Source organism: Peromyscus californicus, unplaced genomic scaffold, assembly GCF_007827085.1.
Source record: "Peromyscus californicus insignis strain IS unplaced genomic scaffold, ASM782708v3 Scaffold_9__1_contigs__length_137607984, whole genome shotgun sequence".
Taxonomy (NCBI): Eukaryota; Metazoa; Chordata; class Mammalia; order Rodentia; family Cricetidae; genus Peromyscus; species Peromyscus californicus.
In genome coordinates this window covers 113,161,584-113,183,084 of record NW_026294617.1, presented here as the reverse complement: position 1 = coordinate 113,183,084, position 21,501 = coordinate 113,161,584, and the positions used below count along the sequence as shown (strand labels likewise).

Sequence of the window (21,501 nt, the reverse complement as noted above, 5' to 3'; positions counted from 1 at the left end):
GAGGGCCAGAGACACAGACAAATTGCTTTGCCTCAGTCAAGTCATTCCCAATACTGCCAGCCAGAGACAGCCTGTCCATTACAGCCTGGCTATCCCGACAGGCTCAATTTAAAGCTGTTACGGAGCACATAGATAATAGAAGAGATTCAAAGAGCACCCTTGAGAAATGAATTTCTTTGCTTAGATGTGAACAACACAAAACAAAAGAAAGTCAGGCCATGTATCTGATCCTGTAACACTATGTCAGACAAACCTAACTACCACCAAACAGGGGAACCCAGGTGAGTCTTGCATCTACTTTAACGTGGACATTTTTTCATTTTTAGATTATTCTTAGTTTAATTCACTGTTACCTGACAGTAAACATGATTGAATCATCCATGTTCTTTAAGATAACGTTCTGTATGGTATGTGAGGAAGTGTCCTCAGGCCCAGAGCCTCATCTCCTGAGATAAAACCTTGCTCAGGGATGGGGGACTTTATGATGTATTGCTGGCCTCCTTGAACAGCCCATATTTAAGTCTTTTTCCTATCATTGCCCAGACTTTTTCCTATCAGTTGTGGGCATATGGAAGAATCTTAAGGACTCTTCAGGAAGCTTAAGCCATTAGTTTGGTTTCTGCATTTTTTTAAACTTGACCAACTTTTAATAGGAAGAAATCTTGCTTAATATGAAAATGTATCACATACATGCTTATCCCATTGACTTTCAGAATAAAATAAATATTAACTAATGTGAACTAGAAAATTCTAAGACTTGATGTTCCATGAAAAGTGCAAAACATTTTTTGCTACTTGTCAGTTAGAATTATAGACTTCACTTAACTGTCTTGCTGGGAGAGGAGGGCAGAAGGGAGTGGAAAGAAAGGGAGAGTTGGTTCAGTCAAACAATGTGATCCTCACATTTACCGTGAAAAGCCCTTTGAGATCTGTAACAAAACTGTCAACGACAGTAATATTACAGACCGCCATGAACCTACTGTGATTGGCACTGCAGGCTTTCCTTATTTTGTGTGACACTTTCTTCTTTGGCATTCTTCTTTATGAGTGTCACATTTTAGAACAATGGGAAAGGCAAATGTCTTAGAAAAGGACAGAGAGTGAAATACCATTTGTCAGCCTGGGAAGTCTGAGGACATTTGACAAAACATCTCTATTGCAGTTGCCAAACAAGTGCAAACATAATAGCTTGAAATATAGATTGCTTCATTTTCTTGTGACAAGTCTGCCTTGCCTTCTACTAAAAATTCTATTCTTAACTAACATTTAATAAAGGGGAACCTCAGAATTCTCTGTCTACAGCTGGTGTAGAAGTAAAGTAGTCTCCAAATACATATCTGAACCAGGTTTAATGCCAGGAGACAGTGTGTATACAGTGAAAATTAAATGTATGACTCCTGGATACATTTTTCAGAATAAAATAATGTGTAAGTCATGATTTCCTCTGTAGCTTGAAGTAAATGTACAGATTTTAGGAAATTAGAAAAACTCTGTTTATCTTTACCCTGTGTCTAAAATGAGAGGTGAGAAGCACTATGGCCATGCCTTGGTGTTCCCTCTTCCCCAAGTCCAGGGACCTGTAAGAGAAGGTAAACTCGTTCCAGACTTGCTCTCAGGGTCAGCATGTGCACCGAGTCTCCAGAGGCAGAACTAGTCCAGTCTGTGGACAAGAAACTCCCGGCTGGCAAAGAGACACATTAGAGTTAGGGTGAGTGTACCTGGGTAGGGAGAGATGTGGGGATTTTGCTGCTGACCTCAGGACCCAAGAATTCGTGGAGATTAATGCAAGTGCACTAGGCCCTATTGCACCCAAGTGTCCCATCAGAGGCTAGAAAGAGTGCTTTAGTTCCTGTCCCTAGAGCATACACTGAATGTGGACTGGGGTTCCTCTAAATCTGCACACATCCTCTGTAAACTCACTGGCACGCTGTAAGAAAGATCCTACATTTGATGGAGGAGGAACCACAGAGACAGATATTAAAAAAAAATACATTTCCTTAGAATTTTTTAAGGCCAGTTGTGTACAAACTGCTTTTTCTGAGTTCTTATAGAACACTATGGTGGTTATTCCTTTCTTATGATGCTGTCACTATACCCAATAATTTGTGTACTTTGCAAATGTCCCACTGAATACCTCTATTCAAAACCTAACATACATTGCAATCATACTTATTATAATTATTGTTTATTTCTAAGAAAATGTGTGAATTTACCCTACCTGCTTGGCTGAAATGGCATACAGTAAGGTCTGCTGTGGGCTTCCCCTGCATGGTTTAATGGCAGATATTATTTCAGTAAACCTGAAATTATTAACAAGATCCTTAAAGGCTATTGGGCATATAATAGTCTAAACCCAGTGTGGATTTGAGGAAAAAATAATTAATGAGAAATTTGCGGGTTTTATTTTTCAGTTATCCTAGAACTCACAATAAGAGACTTTGTATGTCATTTAAAAGCTATTGAACATATATAGTAATATAACCATTCTATGAATTTTAATAAAGAATTATGAAAGAACTGATTTTGCTTTGTTTTAATGATGTCCATTAGGTTTTAGAAAACTTTACCTCAGTGAACTTAATGGTCTACTTAAATCAGTTCATCTTTCTGTCTTTCAGGGGTGATAAATACTCAAATCCCAGTACAAAGCCAATAAAGGTTCAATTATAGTGCATCACTTAAAATAGAGATCATGAGATATTCAAATGAAAAAAATCTAAACTTAGTTTGGTGGGATAATAAATATCCAAATACTGTAGCTAGAAATACTTTAGTTTACCTTTAACTGAGATAATTAAAACCTGTGAGTCTCTCTTCCCATTTAGGGAAGTAAAAATGTTAGCTTTTTAAAGAAATCACTAAGTAAGGTCTTAGGGACAGTAAAAATGTTAGCTTTTTAAAGAAATCACTAAGTAAGGTATATAAGTGAAACTAGGTGAAATGCTAAAAGAACATAGTAATTATTGATCAGAATATAATCATCCTGTTCTTTAAAAGAATTTTAAATGATTTTATTTATGTTCATATGTGATATCTGTTTGGGTATCTGCCATATCTATGTGGGTGTCTGCAGAGGCCAGAAGAGGGCATCAGATTCTATGGATCTGGAGTTGGAGGTGGTTTTGAGCTGCCCAACATTGGTGCTGGGAACTGAACTTGATACCTCTGGAAAAGAAACAAGCATTCTTATCTGCTGAGCCAGCCCTCTAACCCCATTCAAAAAATTCTTTGAAATATAAGAAACAATTCTTAGCTACCTCTTTTTAGTAAAAGGCATCTTTGTGTTGCATATCTTTATCAGACTGTATATTTTACTTTACACATAGTAAATATTATATTTGTCTTCTCATTAGGTGTACTTAATTTCTTTTTATTAAATTGCATATATTATTCAATCTGTGACTTGCTGCTTACAAATGTATATTTAGTAATGTTTTTATTAGTTCTTTGTGAATTTCATACAGTATATTTTGATCATATCCACTTTTCCTCCCTAACTCCTCTCCCCCAACTCTGTATTTTTTCTCTATATATCATTTTAATTCTGTCTACTCCCATTCATGATCTTTTAATAAAAACTCAGAGCCAGATATTTGGGTATGGGGCTTGCTCTAGAGAGCGGTCCAGCTACTAGAGATCACACCATTAAAAAAAAAAAAAACTGACTTCCCCTCTCCCAGCAACCATCAAACACCAATAGCACTTCAACTGGGGTAGGAATTCATGTACACCACTCACCCTCACACTGGGATTTTGTCTGGCTTGAGTTTGCACAAGTCTTGCACATGCTGTTACAATCACTGTGAGTTGGTGTGTAATCTGCCCACTGTGTCCAGAAAACACTGTCTCCCTGTAGTCTTCCTTCACCTCTGGTTCTTACAATCTTTCTACTCCCTCCTCTGTAAAGACCCCTGAGCCTTGGGGGGTTGGTATAGACACCCCCATTTAGAGCCAAGCACCTGTAGTCTCTTATTCTCTGCACATTGACCAGTGGGAGGTCTCTGTCTTAATTTTTATCTACTTCAAGAAGAAATTTCTTTGACAAGGGCTAAGAGATGCACTAATTTATGAACAGTAATAAATCCTTAGGGTTTGTTTTAATGTACTATGTCCATTTAGCAAATATTTAATACAATGAGACATTATTATGAATTGGTTCAAAAGTATTCCTCCAAATTGTGTGCTAATGGCACAAACGCCAGCTGATGTCAAGACTGGAAGATGGTGAAAACTTCAGGAGGTGTGGGCTAGCAGGATAGAGTAGGTCATAGGGATGTGCCCTGTAAGGACAGATCTTTCCTTAGACCCTGCTTTTCTCTCTTTCCCTGCTTCCAAACTGTGAAGGAGAGCAATTTACTTCAGCCATATACTTTTACATGGTGGTTCTGCCTTGGTATAGGAATAAAAATGGTAAAGCCAGTTGACCATGAACTGAAACATCTGAAAATATGAGCCACCACCAACTTTTCTTCCCTTGTCATTTCTCTCAGGCATTTTGTTTCAGTGATGGAAACCTTGACAATGTAGAAGTCAGTGGGATTGGAGTGAGGAAAGGTTCTACCTTAGGAAACTAACACTGTGAGAATTGGTCCCAGTGTGCTTCTATATCCTAATAGTTTCCTTAAAGGGTAATTTCTTAACCCAGTTAAACTTGTGATCGGGGCTGTTTCCTTTGAAGATGCTCTTCGAGAGAGACTGGAAACACCTTCTCTTTCTAGTGATTTTCTAAATTTTCCATTAGACCCTTGTCTGTCTCAAAATATCTATGCAAACCTTCCTGTTTTCACCAGCCCCATTTGATACAAGGCGCAAATGCAGGGAGCAGCAACAGTGGCGTTCAGAGTGCTCACTTGCAACCAGCTTCTAATGCCTCATGGGATGGCAATGTTCAAACTCACTTCAATGCACACGGTACAAGGTCCCAAATCTTTTCCAGAACCATCTCTTATCAAAGCATTCCTCTGTGATTCTTCACTGTATGTAACTCTTTATTCATGTAGGCTGCTGTGTGCTCTCATCCAACCCAGGCAAAAATCTAACACTACTCTTCCTGCCATTCAGTGTGCTTGGTTAAAGGATGGGCTGCGTTTTTCTTCTTTGCAAAGCCACCATCTTTCACACAGTTACTTCCTCGTATATGGGGCACAGCTAGTATTTATTACTTCAGAGTATGAGAAAAACTCAAGCGACACCTCTGATATTATTTGAATAACGTAGTGAAAAAATATAGACCAAGTATGCAAAGAAGATGGCAAGAGAAGTGAAACTACGCCCTGAAAATACCTTGTGGTTCATCTGTGAAGTGATCTGCTTATACGAGCATGAGCTCTCCAAACTGTATTGTACCAGGCATGCGCAGAATTGTGTTGTAATTCATCTTTTGCTACAGGAGTAGATCTTGAATTAGTACACTTTGCTATTGACTTGGAGACCATACAAAAGCCATCTTGTCTTTCCTATGAATATTAAAGAAAAATTGTTAATGAAAAAAATGCCTGAGATCTTAGCTCTCTTCTGAAAGGTTCCATATTTTAAAATCTCCTTTCTGGATGGTAGCAACATGGCAAAGGAGAGATTTGGATGAGTCATGGGTATGAGTTATAGTTTCTTATTAAAATGGCAACCACTTAATTCATAGGAGATACTAAAGGACTTTTTCAGGTGTCCAATGAAGAATCTAGAGTTCTTGTTCTCTGTGGTTTCTTCAGACTCAAATATCCCATAAGATATTTCAGAGATGGAATGTTAGATTACTAGATTATAACAATTCTCTTTTCAAGAGGTTTGATTTTCAAATATGTAGAGATTCTCTGTGTCTTCTTTTTAAATTAAAGTTGAATAATTATGCACATTGTCTTGGCACAATATGATATTCTAACACGTGTCCAGTGCAAACTGATAAAATACAGGTGATCATGTATCTCTTCAGTCTCTGTTTCTGTGTACCCACCAACCAGCCTCCTATGGCTGCCACCTTCATACTCTCTGTCCTTTGCCAGTCACTGGTCTATATCCAGATTGAGATATTCTAGCAACTACAGGTGAGAGAAAGGGCAGTGTTTGCCAAATTGATGAGCTCCAGATCCAGTAACAAACAGTTAAAAAAAAGTCACTAGGCATGTGACTGATACATAGCTTGTTGGGCAAATTAATGAAAGACTCACTGAGCTGTACACATTAAGCTTCTCTCCCAAATTCAAATGATCAGAGCCTTGTGTTCTAATAGGCAGTGGCACACAGGCACAGCTTTTGTGAAGTTAGTGGAGTATGGATGAAATATTAATGCTTCTGATGGAAGCAGAAAGTGAAAGGCAATTGAGGGAATGGCCAAAGAAAATTATTGAAGGAACAGAAGTAAGAAGACCAATGCTGTTACATGATTGGAAAATGGCTCCCCAGACAAGCCAAAGGAATAATGCCAAAACTCCTTCAAGAAATAGTGCCATCATTCTATAAGCCATTTTCAAAAAAATACTTCTTTGAATATGTGTTACACTTATTTAAATTCTTGTCTTAATTCATTACATACTTAACAATAAGTTGTTATAAATTATTGATAATAACTGAGGATGAGAAAGTCAGTCTCTTTATGCTTCAGTTGATGATTATGATAAAAATGGTCTCTAGATTCTAATCTGTTTTCTCATTAGTATCATTAATTATATTATGATAAAACTTTCATCTAGCACATGGCCACTTAGCTAAATATTACATTTCCTCCTTTGCAGCCAGAAAGTAGACCTATGTCTAAGTTAAGCCCAGTGACATGGCATGTCCATGAGAGCCACATGCAAATTTAGAAACATTCGGAGAGGCAGTCATGCTTTCCTGGCACCATATTTTCTACTGATTGTCTGAAAGGCCAACATGGGAGCAATAGACAAGCCATCTTCAACTGGAAAGATAATGGGAAGCAGTTAAACCTCCTAGTACAAGTCTAGATCCCCAGTCACAGGGAGTTACTACATCAGCCCTGAACTGCAGAGTTGCTGGTTTCTATGTTTAAAAGGCACAAGCCTCTGTCTTATTTAGGGCACTGTCCCTTTGAGTCTCTGTATTACAGTAGCAAAACTTCATCCTAAATAACTGAAAAGCTATGCGTTTTCAGCTTAGAATTTTAGAAGTCAGTAACAACAGAATGATGTGTGTGTATGAGCAGAGGAAATATCGGCATGGAAAGCTGACTTTCCACACAGAGTTCTCTGCAGACTTCTGTTTAGGTTGGGGCGATTTTATTTCATTGATATCTAAGAACTCCATCAGAAAATGTAGAGAAAAGTATATAATAGTTACTGGATATTTCACCTAGTTACTGGTGTTCTCATTATGATGCTATAAGTTATGTCTTACTAAGATTCACAAAGAAGATCTGGATCAGGATTTCAAAATATTTTTTCTGCCATATTATTTTCAAGTCAATCAAGGGGAGTCTGTAACTACACACATACCTAATCAGCAACAATACAAAATAACTTAAGGTCTTAAGTTGCCTTGTGATATTTATTTCAGTATTCATGGCCATAATCTTAAGAAATGACTCATTAAGCCGGGGCGGTAGTGGCACATGCCTTTAATCCCAGCTCTTGGGAGGCAGAGGCAGGTGGATCTCTGTGAGTTCGAGGCCAGCCTGGTCTCCAAAGCAAGTTCCAGGAAAGGCGCAAAGCTACACAGAGAAACCCTGTCTCGAAAAAAAAAAAAAAAGAAAGAAAGAAATGACTCATTCAAAAGATAGAAAAATTAAGTTGACTAGGGAAAATATCATATTGCTTTTAGTAAAGATCTATCCTTTTAAATTAAATGCTCAGGATACCACACAGTGTCACAGTTAGTTGACTTCCTGTTGCCTGCAAGATGTAGGACTCTCAGCTACTCCAGCCCCACATCTACCTGCATGCCTCTATGCTCCCTGTCATGATGATAATGGTGTCTCTTCATGGCAATAAAAACCTTAACCAAGACAGAAATTGGTACCAAGGACTGGGGTATTGCTGTGATAGGCCTGACCATGTGTTTGTTTGGAGGAATTTGGACTTTGGTACTTTGGGTTACGAAAGCAATGGAATGCTTTAAGTACTGCTCAATGGGCCATATTAGTATGAGCATGGAAGACAATGGTGCTAAGTATTATTTGAACTGCTAGGGACTCACTCAAGAGGTTTCAGATGAAAGAATTCTAGAAATTGTTCTTAGAATATTTTGGTGAAGAAAGTGGCTGCCTTTTTCCCTTGTCCTAAGAGTCTGCCTGAGGCTAAAGTGAGAAATTTTGAATTAATCCATTGGCAGAGAAAATCTCAAAACAGCCTAGTATAGATTGTTGTGTGTTTTTTAGTGATAATATTAATGATGATTTATAATAAAAGGAGCAAGCTGAGCAGAGTAAATTACAAAATGAAATTTTTGAGGAGAAAAAGTACACCAGGAAGTGAAATAGAGCTAAATTCTATGTTCAAGCAGATAAACTGATTAAGGAAATGGAATAAAGGGAGTGGTGACCTCAGGGCAAGATCCCACCCAGCTAAGTTTCCAACTTATAAAAAAGAACTAAAGAAAAGCTTAGAGCCAGGTGTGGTGGGGCACACCTTTAATCCCATCACTGGAAAGGCAGAGGCTGGGGAGATCTCTAAGTTTGAGGCCATCCTGGTCTACAGAGCAAGCTTCAGGACAGCCAAGCTTAGGCATTGAGGACAGAAAGCTGGTGAAGATGTAATTGAATGAGGGGACCATGTTCCAGCCCTAGCAAGCAGCAGAACTTGGCAGCTTCAGCCACATGGTTCTGGTTTTAGAGTTAAGGATAGAAGAAAAGAGTTATGGAATAAAGTCACTGAGGCCAGGCATGTATCAGATGTGTCCCTGAATAGGGGCCTAGTAGAGAGGCTGTTGTATGAAGCTTTGAAGTTGAAGCCTGGATTGCCTTAGAGACCTCAAGATGTTGGAGATGGCAGAATCTTGGGATACCTGCCAAGGAGAGCTGCTAACAGGAAGTGGAACCAATCCAAGAGAAAGAAGTGTGCTGCAGTCAACAAAGCTGAACAGAATTGGAGCTCTGAAGAGCATTTGCATATCTGACATAAAGATGCAGAGTTTAAAGTGATTTTTGATCTTGCTTTGGTCTAGTATTTCCTCACTATGCTCCCTTCCCTATGTTTTTGAATGGTAATGTATATCCTGTGCCATTGTATGTTGGAAGTATGTGATCTGTTTTTTTATTTTGATTTTTATAGGTGATTACAATTAAGAGATTATGTGAATCTCAGAAGAGCCTTTGAACTTTGAAATTTTAAACATTGTTAAGACTGTGACAGACTATGGGGACTTTTGAAGTTGGACTAAATGAATTTTGCATTATGATATTGTTACAAGCTTATGGAGGCCAGAGAGTATAATGTGGTAGTCTGAATGTAATTGGCCCTCATAATCTCACAGGGAGTGGCACTATTAGGAGGTATGGCTTTGTTGGATTATGTATAGCCTTGTTGGAGGAAGTGTATCACTGTGGGGACAGGTTTTGAGGTTTCCTATGCTCAAGATACCACCCAGTGTAACAGTTAGTCGACTTCCTGTTGCCTGCAAGATGTAGGACTCTCAATTAACCCAGCACCACATCTGTCTGCATGCTACCATGCTCCCCCACCCATGATGGTAATGGACTGAACTTCTGAAATTGTAAGCAAGTCACCCTAATTAAATGTTTTCTTTATAAAAGTTGCCATGGTCATGGTGTCTGTTCATGGCAATGAAACCCTGAACTAAGACAATGGTCTATTAAGGGAAGCCAAGGCAGGAACTCAAACTAGGCAAGAACCTGGAGGCAGGAGTTGACACAGTAGCTTTATAGGAGTAGTGCTTATGGGATTTCTCCTCATGTCTTGCTCAGCCTGCTTTCTTATAGCATCTAGAACCACCAGCCCAGGGGTGGTAATACCTAGAGTCAGCTGGGATATCCCACATCAAGCACTAATTAAGAAAATGCCTGGTTTAATGGAGGCATTTTCCCAGCTGAGGCTTCCTCCTCTCAGTAACTTAAGCTTGTGTCAAGTTGACATAAAACTAGCCATCACGAGGTATAATATGTATGTCCCATTTAGTGCTGAGAAGTGCATAGTCTGTTGTTCTCAGCACATTGACCAGGGAAAGTCTCTGTGTTGATTACCACCTACTGTAAGTGGAAGCATCTTTGATGAATTCTGGGAAATTCATTGTTCCATAAGATACTTTTTAATCTCGCTTGCCACTAAATGCAGTTGTGTGAGAGTTCTAGATAATGAAATAATGTGGATAGAGCTCTAGAGATTTTGTTTTCTGGATAAGAGAGAGAGAATCGATGTGGCTGGTAGTACCCACCAACTTCATGAGTCACCTATAATCCCACTTTCCTCCCTCTTTTTGGATAAATACGAGTGGCTTCCCTACTGAAGAAAATGAGAATTTATCCCTCCACAGCTGTTAACTGCCAATAGTCCCTCAGTGAGAGGTGGAGCCTTGTGGACCCCTTCCTCAATTGTGATGAGGTATTGACTGGCTCAAAATTGTGCAGATAACCACAGCTGCGCTGATTCTGTGAGTGCAATGGCCATGTCCTGTCCAGAAGACATCTGTTTGCTGCACACACTCAGCTCTTACTCTGTGATGTTCCCTGAGTCTTGGAAGGGGGTGTGTAGTTGTCTCACTTAGGGACCAGCACTCCAGCATCACTTTCTCTCAGTCCTTTGGCCAGTTATAGGTTTCTGCACTAACTGTCTCCCACTGCACTAAGAGGCATCACTCAGGGAGGCTGGGCACATCACTAATCTATGGAATAAATATGAGAGAATGAAAGTGTGACTTAGAATCATTGTGCCACCAAATCCCTAGCTCTCTAATTTGGGGTAGATGCCAATTTTTCCCTTGTCATTTTTTTCCTTGTTCTTGTACATGTGTATAGTGAAATATGATCACGGATACCCTCCATTTCCATCTCCAATTCTCATTCCCCTCCCCCAATATGTCCCACCCTTAATTTCATGTCTTTCTAATTTAAAATGCACTAAGTTCAGTTAGTACTACCTATGTGTGCATGGATTTGGGGCCATTCACTAGAACATGAGCATCCTATCAGCTAATTTTAAATTTCTTTTTCATTTGAAAATAGAAAAGCATTGAAGAGCTTGATGGTGTTCTTACATCCATATTCAAGCATGAGATACCATATTATGAATTCAAACCTCTCCAAACTGAAACTTACCCTCAAAAAGAATGTGAGTATTTTTCAACAGTATTATTCATTTTATTATATTCTAATTTCTGTGACTCTTTAAGAAATTATATCACAAAGAAACAGCTTACTATTTTACATTACTCCTAACTCTTGAAGACATACTATACTAGAACAAAGTTTTAAATATATTTTATTAGTGTATGGGTATGGGAGTGAGGGATGTGTGTGTGTGTGTGTGTGTGTGTGTGTGTGTGTGTGTGTGTGTGCCTGCATGTATGTGTGATGTATATATGTGAGTGTAGGCATGAACACACATGCAGGAGGCAGAGGACAACTTCCAGCCATCATTTTTCTCCATCCACCTTTACACTGGCCATGGGACAAAACTCAGGTCAGAAGGCTTATCCCACAAACACTATACCCACTGATCCATTGTGTCAACCCCAATAGTACAAACATTTGTGGCTCCATGTACTTATCTCTTTCCGTTCTAAGGATATGTTTGAATGATGATATTTGTGATAAATATTGTTTATCACATCATTGTTTATAATTACCAAAAACTGAAATGATAGTATTCCAAAGATCAATGGTTAAGTAAGTATTGACACAGATATTAATGTAACCATTAAAATTAATTTTATTATGATTTTCTTGCTGGCTTGATATTTTGGTGTTGAATAGTAGACATTCATGGTAGTGTGTAAATTGTCTCACCTGATGTTTGTAGTAGTTATGTATTTATTGTATAATTTAAGTAATTGTGTTTTTAAAATTTTTCTAAAATGGGCATTTCCTTGTTTTAAAAACCTGCTAAATTTATTTATTTGTGTTTGTGTGTGAGTGGGTGCACACTCAAGTTGGAGGTCAGGGGACAGCTTGTGGGAGTAAGTTCTCTCCTCTCATGTTGGATCTCAAGGAGGGTACTGAGATCATGAGACTTGGCTCCATGTGCAAGCGGCATTACTCTCGGAGCTATCCCACTGGCCTCTGAATGGATGCTTTCTATAATTACTATTTATTATTTGTATGGTACAAAATATATAAATACCAAGAAAGAACATGTAAGAGCCACTTATGAACGTTATATAGTCAAATGTTACTGTGAGCTCATGGTCTATTTCAGAAATATTTTTGTTTGTGCACAGTTTATTGAAAGACTGTTTATAGGTCACTTGGCATGCAGCATCTGTAAGCACTGAGATATGATGTTAAATGAGACAGGCACAGGGCTAAGGAATATGAGACGTCTAGTATTTGCATATTAACACTTAAAGGTTAAGGCATTTTCTGGCTGATTTCTATGTTAGTTAAGCAGATTTATTATGAACCATTTAGGCTTTCAGGCAGCAGGAAGAATTCCAAAGCCCAGCTGATTGTGAGGCAGCTAAATGTGTAAGCAACTGAATAACCATGGTGTCTATTACAGGGAAGCATGAGAGACATGCCATCTTTTAAGAAGTAAGATAGTTAGATTAGTGAAAAAAAATTAACTGTGTTATTCACTTACAAAATAAGGTGCCAGATTAAAACTGAAAAGGAATATAACATGATTTTTTTTAAATTCAAGATACTTATAATTTAATTGAGGAACAAGGTAATATGCAGTTGATGATCTAAACAATGTGACACTTTGGGGCTTATAGAACGATCAGAAAAACATACATTAATTTTCATTGTCGGCTTCAGAGACTGAACTTCAGGTATCAAATGAGTCCCAGTGAGGAGAGAGAAAGGAGAAAAGAACTCTAGATGAGTGAAAGTATACACAACTGTGAGGATGGCATTGAGATACAATCTTTATCAACTTTTTGAGTTTTATATTTATTTAAGTTTATGAAATTAGAACTGTAGAGTTGGAGAATGCAAATGGGTTAGGCTCTCATTTTGTAGGAGAATTCTAGATAACTTTAAAAATTGAGACTTTTGGAGCTCATATGTGTTCTGACTTGGATCTGGAATGTTCTTCCAAAGCCCCTACTTAAAGGCTTAGTTCCCAAGTTGCTGATGTTGAGAGACATCTTTGAAGATCAGGCCTACTGTGGGGTTTTAGGTCAGGTTATGTAGCTTACTGGGAGATTTTAGATTATGTGATACATCTGCTTCAATTGGAATGTAGAATCCCAGCCCTTTCCTTTCTCTTTAAGATCATGGTCAAAATAAACCTTTCTTCCTTCTAAGTTATCAGGAGTATTTCATTCATAAATAAAGAAAACTTGATTCATGAGGAAGGATGCAATAGCATTGGTTCTATATTTTCATAGATGATGAATAATAGATGGGTTGAATTACACCCTTTGAACATGTGACTCTGATGCAGTAAGATTGAGTATGTCTTAAATGTCTTACTGACAAGCATGGGTAAAGATGGTGCTGATGACCGTCAGGCCTCACTTGAGTGAATATTTATTGCTGAATATTTTAGTCACCTGCAGAACTTTGGTAATACAGCAGGCCTAAGTCATGCTCAGCACAAATTAGTGGGGACACAGACATCATCAGTGGTTATGTCTCCAGGTGATCCCCATGGACAGACATGTTTACCAGCTTTTAATTGTGTAAAAACAAACCAGCAAAATAATTTATCCTCACACTAGATCTTGACAAAGAAAAAATATTAGTCTGTCTTTATAAAAATTAGAAAAATGGTGGCAAATGCAAGTTGTGAACCATTATTAGAATTTGATGAAAATTGTTTAATTAACAAATTTTTTTATAAAGTAACTTTAAAAAAAGCTAAAATAAGAAGACAAATGATTACATGATTCCTTTTTTTTTGTTTTGTTTTGTTTTTTTGAGATAGGATTTGTTTGTGTAACCTTAGGCTGTTCTGGAACTTGCTCTATAGACCAGGCTGTCCTCCAGCTCACCTGCCTCTGCCTCCAAGGGGCTGGGACTAAAGTTGTGCACCCTCCCTGCCCGGCATGATTACATAATTCACCCATCGTTATTGCTGAGTATTGCCTGGAAATCAGATACTATTAAACCTATGACACAACAATTCCCTTTCAAAATACAAAAGAACATAATACGATAAACACAATAAAATACAAAGGTAGATGTGAACATGATTCAGTTCAAGTGCTGCTGAGTTTTTGTCAACTTGATATAAATTAGAGTCACATGGGAGGAAGGAACTTCAGTTAAGACACTGCCTCCATCAGGTTAGCCTGTGGACAAGTCAGTGGGGCCTTTACTAGATTCCTGTTTGATGTGGGCGGGCCTCATAGTGGGTGGTGCCACCTGGGCAGGTGGTCCCAGCTTGTATAAAAAGCCAAGCTGTATGAGGGTATCCTGATGAGCAAGCCTGCAAGCAGCATTTCTTCATGGTCTCTGCTTCAGTTCCTGCCTTGAATTGATGGTGGACTATAAACTGTAAGCTAAAATAAACCCTTTCCTCCTAAACTGGCCTGGGCCATGGTGTTTAGCACCAGAAACAACTTAAAGTTGTTTTTCTGAACTTAAAGTTCTATTTCGGTGTCAGCTTCAAAATACCTGCTCCTGAAGATTCCACATCTGTGTCTCATCATGTTCTTGTTAAGTTGATGATAAGGTTTGAGATGCCCTTGTTTATATAGAGATTCATTTAAGACTATGAGGGGGAGACCACCATGTTCTTCAGTAAGACAATAGACATATTTGAACATTAGGCAAAGAATGAAGCAGGTATAACCCTGAGTGTGTTTCCCAGAGCAGGCCAATATTTAGTTGCTGAAATGTTTCATTGTTAAACATATATTGTTTGTTTCTATATATTTTAGCTTATATAAATGGAAGGCTAGGATATTGTGAGGAGAATGTACCCATGGGGAACTAAAAATGTGTTCAACACTGATATTCTTATGAAAAGTCGTGGGATGACCCATAGACATCTGTGTTTATTTAAAAGCAAAAGCTATATTAAAGAAGACTATTGTTTTCTCACCCAGTCTTCTTTTAAAAAGGTATTTTAGGAAATTCTAGGGTCAGTTCCCTGAGTCTTCTTTAATAATAAGTAAAACACTATTCCAAGCCAATCTTAGTCATTTCAGCCTTGTCTAGACAACGAACTTCCTCGTTTGGCATTTATTGTTATGCCTTACTCTCAGCAGACAAAGTGGGGGATAGGTAAAGATAAAGTAGATGTGGACAATAGGAAAAATCTGCTCCAGTTTCTCATTCTCATTCATTATAAATGACCTTTCTCATGGAGAATTTTCCAAATGGAAAAAGTTCTCCATGGGAGTAGAATGATAAGAAACATTTAAACAAACTTGGGATAGTCCTCTAACTTAGGACTGTTAACACGGGAGTCATAGGAAGGATTTGTGTGTGAATCTCTAGTGGGTGGATCACTGTTGCCTGGGAAACTGGTGTAAGGGATTGTATTCATCAGTTTCACTGGTATACAAGATACTAGACCCAAGAATATCAAAGTGAAAACTAAAATGAGTCAGGATCACTTTAAGCAGTTACTATGTTGGTTCTGATTCATATATGAGCACACCTGGTTTGTCCCTCATCAGTCTGAATGCAGCTGTGACGATCTGACGGCTGGGCCAGGATTGCACACTCAGCCAGTGTAATCACAGCAACCCTTTTCTAGCCCTCAGCTGCTTAGAGTTTCAAACCACTTTCAGCAGTTCACTGCAACAGTTCCTTAATTTTCATACGTTCTACACAGTCCTTCTCAAGTCTGTGTAATGCAGGCTATTTCCTGTCGGGGCAGGAAGAAATGTCATTTAGCTGACTGTCAAAATGGGAGTTAGTTTGGGAAAAGAGGAACTATATTATTTTGCCCAAACAAATATATCCACCAGCAAATGAGAGTTGGCTTGGTTATGCTCAAGAAGTGACAACCTTCTCTCTCCCAGATGAAAGAAAAAGGAATGCTAAGGAAGGAGAAAACAAAACCCCAAGAATAAGCATTATTACTAGTTATAACTAGCATTTGTGTTTCGTGTTTAACTGTGCCAAACACAAGGTGAAGCACCTTACATAAATTAATTTAATTCCTCACAATGCTCCTGTGGTGTTATTTAATCTCCACATTACAGAAGAGATATTGGATGCCAGATATCAAGTTACAGGAAGCCTAGCTTCTGAGGCCACATTAGGGTAATGTGACCATATACACTATGGGAGGTACCTCCAGAGTATTGGTCATACAAGTAGAGAGGAGAGATGAAGATGAAGATGATAGATAGTTAGATAGATAGATAGATAGATAGATAGATAGATAGATAGAACCAAAGAGACATGGGGAGGAATTGGTCCCCAATTTGGAGGAAAATGTTATAACAAGGTTTTGACTAAATTATATACAGTATTTTATTGCATAATTTATAAGAATAGATTTGAAATACCTTTATGTATTCATTTTGCTATCTCTTGAAATTCTACAAAAATAGTGATTTTCATTTCATTTTCCATGATTGGCTTCAAAGCACCCATTTCATCCTTATGGCAAATGCTGCCCCTTAGGACAAAACTATGTGCCCAAAAGGACTTCTAGTACTTAATACAAATTTACTAGACTTATTTATTCACTAGTGGAAACAGTTAGCTATAAATCATCACTCATAGTTATAGGTGGAAATACATTTGAACTTCAAATATAAAAATGAGTTTTTCTCTGCTGGAATAAGGCAACTATTTAGTTTCATGATTTTGCCTTTTAGTTTGTTTTTCCCTCTTCTCTTGGCATCTGCCAGAGCAGAGTGAAGTTCTGACCTGTGTGCCTTCTGAAGATGCTTCATGACCTCCCTGTATATCAAGCCTATCTCTTCTATTTCTCTAGGCCCAGCATCAAAAACACAGGTTTATTAGGGTCAAAAGTAAAAAGCATCTATGAGTATATTAGAGTCAGGAAAAGGAACATAAAATACCAGCTATTAGCAACTAATAGGAAATAAGATCTCTACCATCCATTTTAATAAGGAAAATGCATGCTTGAGTTAGCCTCAATTAGACACACAGGAGCAAACACAGACACAAAGTAGAGACACACATTGTGCTCACATCTTACATAAGCTAATAGCTAAGGAGCCTCCACACACTGTGTTCACATCTTGCAGAAGCTAATAACTAAGGAGCCTCCTCATTTGCAGTTGTGAGGCAGTGTTGCTTAGACCTCAATTTCTCTCTTTTAAAAATCCTGGCATGCCCAGACACTTCTGTTTGCCACCTTGTTACTAATCCACCCCTTAAACATCTCCCTTCATTTCCTGAAAGGGAACACCTCCCTTCACTTCCTGAAAGGATTCACTTGTCCTTGGAGTACTAACTTTACCACACTGTTTTAAAATCCAAAACTGTAAACACTCAATCTGCATTGTTCTAATAAGAAAGAGACAGAAAGTCATGGAAGACTTCTCTTTTCTCTCATTCCCGTAGGTTATGATTTGCAAAGTATCATAGTCACCTTCCTTACTGTATTGTGTAGACGAATTCCTAAGCAATCTTATTAAATAAGAAACACAGAGCCAAATAAAGGGGTGAAAGCCATAGAGATCAGAGAAATAGTGAGAGCCACCAGCTAACCTTAGCTCACCACACCGCCGTAGCTTCCCAAAAGAGTGAGCTTCTTCCTGTCTAACCTGTGCCTTTATTGCCTTGCTGTTCTGTCTTCTCATTGGCTCTTAGCCCAGCCACCTCACTTCCTTGTCACTGCCTGTCTGTACAGACCTCCAGGTCTCTATGGTTGGTACTGGGATTAAAGACGTGTGTCACCATGCTTGGTTGTTCCTAGTGTGTCCTTGAACACACAGAGACTCTGCCATGTGATTGGATTAAGGGCGTGTGCTACCACTGCCTGACTTTTGTTTATGGCTGGCTATGACCTCTGATCTCCAGGTAAACTTTATTTATTAACATACAAATAAAATATCACCACATTTCAGCGCACATACACACAAAAATATCTCCACAGTATTGGTCAGGATTCTCTAGAGTAACAAAACAAAAAGAATAAGGATGGATGAATAGATGGGTGGGTGGATGGATGGATGGATGGATGGATTGGATGAACAGATGATAGATTAGATAGATAGATTAGATAGATAGATTAGATAGATAGATAGATAGATAGATAGATGATAGATAGAGATGATAGGTAGATCTATAGATCTATGTATAAAATACATTAAAATATATGAACTATGTGGATATCTAATAGAAATAAATAAATATGTGAAAGATACTTTAAAAAATTCTTTTGGTGTGTATGTTTGTGTGTGTGTGTGTGCGCACGTGCACATACACCTGCCAATAAATTAGAGTTCATACCTTCCATGGTGCGTGTGTAGGTGTCCCAGAACAACCTTTGGCATCACCTTCATCTTCCACCTTGTTGAAGACAGGACTCTATGGCGTTCTTCACCATATACACTATTAGCTAGCCCTCAAGATTCCAGAGGTTTCTTTTCTCTGCCTCCCATTTTACTGTAGGAGTGCTAGGTCTGCAGACATGCATTTCTGTACCTGGCTTAATGTGTTGCTGGGCATTTGAACACATATCCACACACTTGAGCTTCAAGCTTTACCCAATGAGTCATTATCCCAGACTCAATATAGTGCTGTGGGATGGTCTGTATGTCAAATGTGTTGCTGATTGGTCAATAAATAAATCACTGATTGGTCAGTGGCCAGGCAGGAAGTATAGGCGGGACAAGGAGGAGAAAAAACTGGAAAATGGAAGGCTAAGTGAGAGAGACACTGCCAGCCGCCATCAGGACAAGGAAGATGTAAAGTACCGGTAAGCCACAAGCCACGTGGCAAGGTATAGATTAATAGAAATGGATTAATTTAAGCTGTAAGAACAGATAACAAGAAGCCTGCCAGGGCCATACAGTTTGCAACCAATATAAGTCTCTATGTTTACTTGGTTGGGTCTGAGAGGCTGTGGGACTGGTGGGTGAGAGAGATTTGTCCTGACTGTGGACCAGGCAGGAAAACTCTAGCTACAATATAGTGTATAAACATTTAATAAGCACCAATATACAAATGCATACCTATCAAGGATAAATATTATAAGACCTAATTCTGCTGGCTAACCCAACCTTAAATGTTTCCTAATCATTCCCAAATTACATTTTCATTTAATTTTGGCATTATATATGATACTTCTACTGAAGGCATTGTTAAATTCCTCCTGGTAACTTTAGTAAGTTACCAGATTTCATCAGGGCCTTGTTTATTTTTTATTATATGTCATTTATATGTTCAGGTTCTAGACAATGGACGACCTGAAATAAATACTGAACACTCCTTGCTAATGAACTCAGGCACTCCAGCCTTGCACATCCATCCATTTACTGCTTCACACCACACATTACTTGGATTTCTGTGTGATCCATGTACGGGAAAATAAGCACAACAATCCCCCTGTAAGGCATGGTCCTCATGATCTCAACCAGTCCATCTGCTTTCATACTTCACCTGTTTCTGATTATTCTGATTTTTATTCCTTTACAATAAACACACTATAGATACAAAGTTGGAATTTCATAAATAAAAGTTTTTATTGTTTTTAGTTTTCATTTTATTAGCATTTATTAATTATACAGACTAACAGATTTAATTATGATATTTCATATGATCATCTTCAGTTCTCTATTACCATACCTACTTGTCCTTCCCACTGTTCCCCTTCCTCCACCTCCAGATCCTCCTTCCACTTTTGTGAATTATCGCTGTTGTTTTCCTTTTGATTATTATTGTTTCATGCATAAGTATATAAATACAACATGCTGAGTCCGTTTAGTTTGGCTCATATGTATGTCTTTACGGTATTTTATAACCAGTCAGGGGGCTGTCTCAGTCATTTATTGCCTATTGTTCTTCACTTTGGGCTGGGAACCTGTGAGGTTTTTCAGTCCACATCAGTATATCAGCTGGTGTCATTGTTCGTGTGTGGTGGTATTGTGTTTCCCAAAAATATTGTGTACCCTAATAAACTTATCTGGGGTCAGAGGCAGATGACTCATGCCTTTAATCCCAGAAAGCGAGCCTTTAATCCCAGGGAGTGGTGGCAGATAGCAGAAAGGTATATAAGGCGTGAAGACCAGGAACTAGAAGCATTTGGCCTGGTTAAGCATTTGACTGGTTAAGCTTTCAGACTTTGGAGCAACACAGTTCAGCTGAGATTCATTCTGGATGAGAACTCAGAGGCTTCCAGTCTGAGGAAACAGGATCAGCTGAGGAACTGGCAAGGTGAGGAAGCTGTGGCTTGTTCTGCATCTGATCTACCGGCATTCACCCCAATAACTGGTCTCAGGTTTGATTTTATTAATAAGAATTGTTAAGATTCCTGCTACATTCATGACTTATTCAGACTACCTTATTGTTGAGACAGACAGACAGACAGAGAGAACCAACATATCCAAAGGTTGATGTTTACCCGTTGGCTAGACTGGCTGGCCAGCAAGTTCCAGTGCTTCTCCGGCCTTCTATCTTACCAGTGCTTCTCCGGCCTTCTATCTTACCAGTGCTTCTCCGGCCTTCTATCTTACCAGTGCTTCTCCGGCCTTCTATCTTACCAGTGCTTGTATTGCAGAGCCAGGCAGTGGAACACCTGACTTTGATTGCTTTGTGGTGGTGGCGGTGGTGGCAGTGTGTATATGTATGTGTGTACCTGTGTGTGTGTGTGTGTGTGTGTATGTGTGTGTGTGTTGTTTTTATTGTTGTTGCTGCTGATGATGCTACTGCTGCTTTTTTGCTTTTTCAGTGTGCCAGAGATGCTAGAGATCCACACTCAGGTCCTCATGCCTGAGTGGCAAATACTTTACCAACTGAGGCATCTCCCCACCCCCTTCCCCTACTTCTTTGTATTTAAAACACAGGGAAAACTCCCTCCCTGAGAGTCTGTAGCATAAAACAGAAGAATATTAGAATGATTGTAACCCCCACCCCAACCTTATACTTTTAGAAATAAAACAGTTGAGGTGCAGGAAAGTGAAGGAACTGTTTTAAGAGCCAAAGATTTACTGGCTGAGCTGGGATTAAAATGTGCATCACCTGCCTTTTAATCGCTTTTTTCATGTGACTCACTGTTTTGTCCCAAAGTGGCCACCTGGCCTCTCACTCTGAGTGAATGAATGCTTAATATCCAAGAGAGTAATTTGTGAGAACAAACGGATTATGTGTCCTGCACTGTCAGTTTCCATACCCTTCTCACTGTCAAATTTTAAATTAATTCTTATATTTTATAGCTGGACACGTTCCATTTTGTCATTCTACTTAGCTAGGTTAAGCTTTTAAAAGCTCTGGTTTGAGTATGCCAATCTACTTCTTGGCCATCTTTTTAAGGGCTTCTCTGAGACAGTTTA

General features: G+C 38.7%; 1 protein-coding gene across 2 annotated transcripts in view; it reads left to right on the top strand.

The window, feature by feature from the left end:
• Positions 1-21,501, top strand: part of Bank1 (B cell scaffold protein with ankyrin repeats 1) — a 278,198-nt gene that overhangs the window by 86,325 nt on the left and 170,372 nt on the right. For both annotated transcript variants that reach the window (XM_052731674.1, XM_052731673.1), the window contains exon 6: positions 11,129-11,234. In XM_052731674.1, coding sequence (XP_052587634.1) covers positions 11,129-11,234 — 106 coding nt within the window. The remainder of the gene's footprint in view (positions 1-11,128; positions 11,235-21,501) is intronic.